Source organism: Cucurbita pepo, unplaced genomic scaffold (genome assembly GCF_002806865.2).
Source record: "Cucurbita pepo subsp. pepo cultivar mu-cu-16 unplaced genomic scaffold, ASM280686v2 Cp4.1_scaffold002227, whole genome shotgun sequence".
In the NCBI taxonomy this organism is placed as follows: domain Eukaryota; kingdom Viridiplantae; phylum Streptophyta; class Magnoliopsida; order Cucurbitales; family Cucurbitaceae; genus Cucurbita; species Cucurbita pepo.
This window is the reverse complement of record NW_019648312.1, coordinates 1,287-3,188: the sequence shown is the minus strand read 5'-3', so window position 1 is coordinate 3,188 and position 1,902 is coordinate 1,287. Positions and strand designations below refer to the sequence as shown.

The 1,902-nt window shown below is 37.7% G+C and overlaps 1 protein-coding gene across 1 annotated transcript; it reads left to right on the top strand.

The window, feature by feature from the left end:
• The first annotated feature begins 18 nt into the window (after positions 1 to 18).
• On the top strand, positions 19 to 1,568 carry LOC111786642 (probable GABA transporter 2). The gene is made up of 4 exons (XM_023666875.1): positions 19 to 227; positions 300 to 430; positions 514 to 750; positions 826 to 1,568. Exons 1-4 carry the CDS (start codon positions 74 to 76, stop codon positions 1,213 to 1,215), a joined length of 912 nt encoding a protein of 303 aa, XP_023522643.1. The 5' UTR covers positions 19 to 73; the 3' UTR covers positions 1,216 to 1,568.
• The last annotated feature ends 334 nt before the right edge of the window (positions 1,569 to 1,902 follow it).

Below are 1,902 nucleotides of genomic sequence, written 5' to 3'. Positions count from 1 at the left end.
AAAAGGGAGTGAATTGAATGTGGTTTTGGGTGACATACAGATACTATATTCAAACTTTTATCCAAATGGATCGATGAAACTGTACGAGTTCATAGCAATAGTAACAGGGGCAATGATTATTCTGTCTCAGCTTCCAACCTTCCACTCTCTTAGACATGTCAATCTGGCCTCTCTGCTTCTCAGCTTGGGCTACGCCTTTCTTGTGGTTACTGCTTGTATCATTGCAGGTACTAAACACATAGCAATTCCTTTCATAATATGATCAACTCATCTTATGTTTCATCTATCAATAATTGAAGCAACCAGAAAAGAAGCTGGATCAAGGGACTACAGCTTAGAATCGTCACCAAAATCAAGGATGTTCAGCGCCTTCACATCCATCTCCATTTTAGCAGCCATTTTTGGGAATGGAATCCTCCCTGAAATCCAAGTAATTCAAACACATTACATTACAGCTTCTGATTATGTGACACTCAGTTTGAATAATTTAAGGTAATTCATAGCTCATAACAGGCAACTCTGGCAGCTCCGGCTAGTGGGAAGATGGTGAAAGGGCTTTCCATGTGTTACACCGTCATATTCCTAACCTTCTACGCCATTGCTGTGTCTGGATATTGGGTGTTTGGGAACAGGGCTACCCCCAATATCTTGCAGAGCTTGATGCCCGACACTGGGCCTTCTCTTGCGCCCACTTGGATCTTGGGCCTCGCTGTTATTTTTGTTCTTCTTCAACTCCTAGCCATTGCCCTGGTCTGCTAACTTCAATCACTAAAATACAATACTTTTGAACTTAACATTGAATTGAAATTGAAGCTTAAATTATAGGTTTATTCACAAGTGGCATATGAGATAATGGAGAAGCAATCAGCTGATGTAAAGAAAGGGTTGTTTTCCAAAAGGAACCTTATTCCAAGGATCATACTTCGGACAATGTACATGATTATGTGTGGAGTTTCTGCTGCAATGCTTCCATTCTTTGGAGACATTAGTGCTGTAGTGGGTGCTATTGGCTTCATTCCTCTTGATTTTGTTCTACCGATGCTTCTCTACAACATCACCCACAAGCCACCCAAATCATCCATCACCTATTGCACCAATCTCGCCATCATCATCGTCTTCACCGGAGTCGGGATCATGGGTGCTTTCTCTTCTATAAGAAAACTCGTTCTTGATGCCCAAAAATTCAAGCTCTTCAGCAATGATGTCGTTGATTGATATCGAGGTTAGTCATTGTGATTGGGTTGTTGTATGTTAGAAAGAGTGAGAATGTTGAAATTACTCCCCAATGAGATGTATGGTTAAAATTTAGTGACAAAAAATATGTATTTTTTTTATTACAATATTGTTACAAATAGTATAAGAGCTAGATACTAGAGCGTGTGTTAGTGAGGACATTGGACCTCCAAGAAGGTAGATGAGATCCCACGTTAGTTTGAGAAGGGAATGAAGCATTTATAAAAGTGTGAAAACCTCTCGTGAGCCTGACAATTATATGTAATCGGTCAAAGTAGACAGTATCTATTACCAGTAAGTTTGGGCTGTTATAGCAATAAGTTTGGGTTGTTCTAGATATAGATGTTATTTACCCTTATAATTATTTCAGTACTACACACCATGCCTTGCTCGCTTACAAATGAGATAGTGTTATTATATGCTCACATCTCTTTAATATAAATTTCTTCGACTTAAAATATATTAGACACATTAATATCCGTTAAGATTCGTTGATTTTTAACCAATAGTGACATTTTTATTAGTTAGTAATATAAATTAGTAGGCTTTAATTGATTAATAAAGTTTACCTAACATTATCTCAATGCGGTTTTGAGACAACAAAATACAACTAATATATTCACATGACTTTGTCTCTTTATATTAATTCCAAAAATGCCCTTCCTTGCC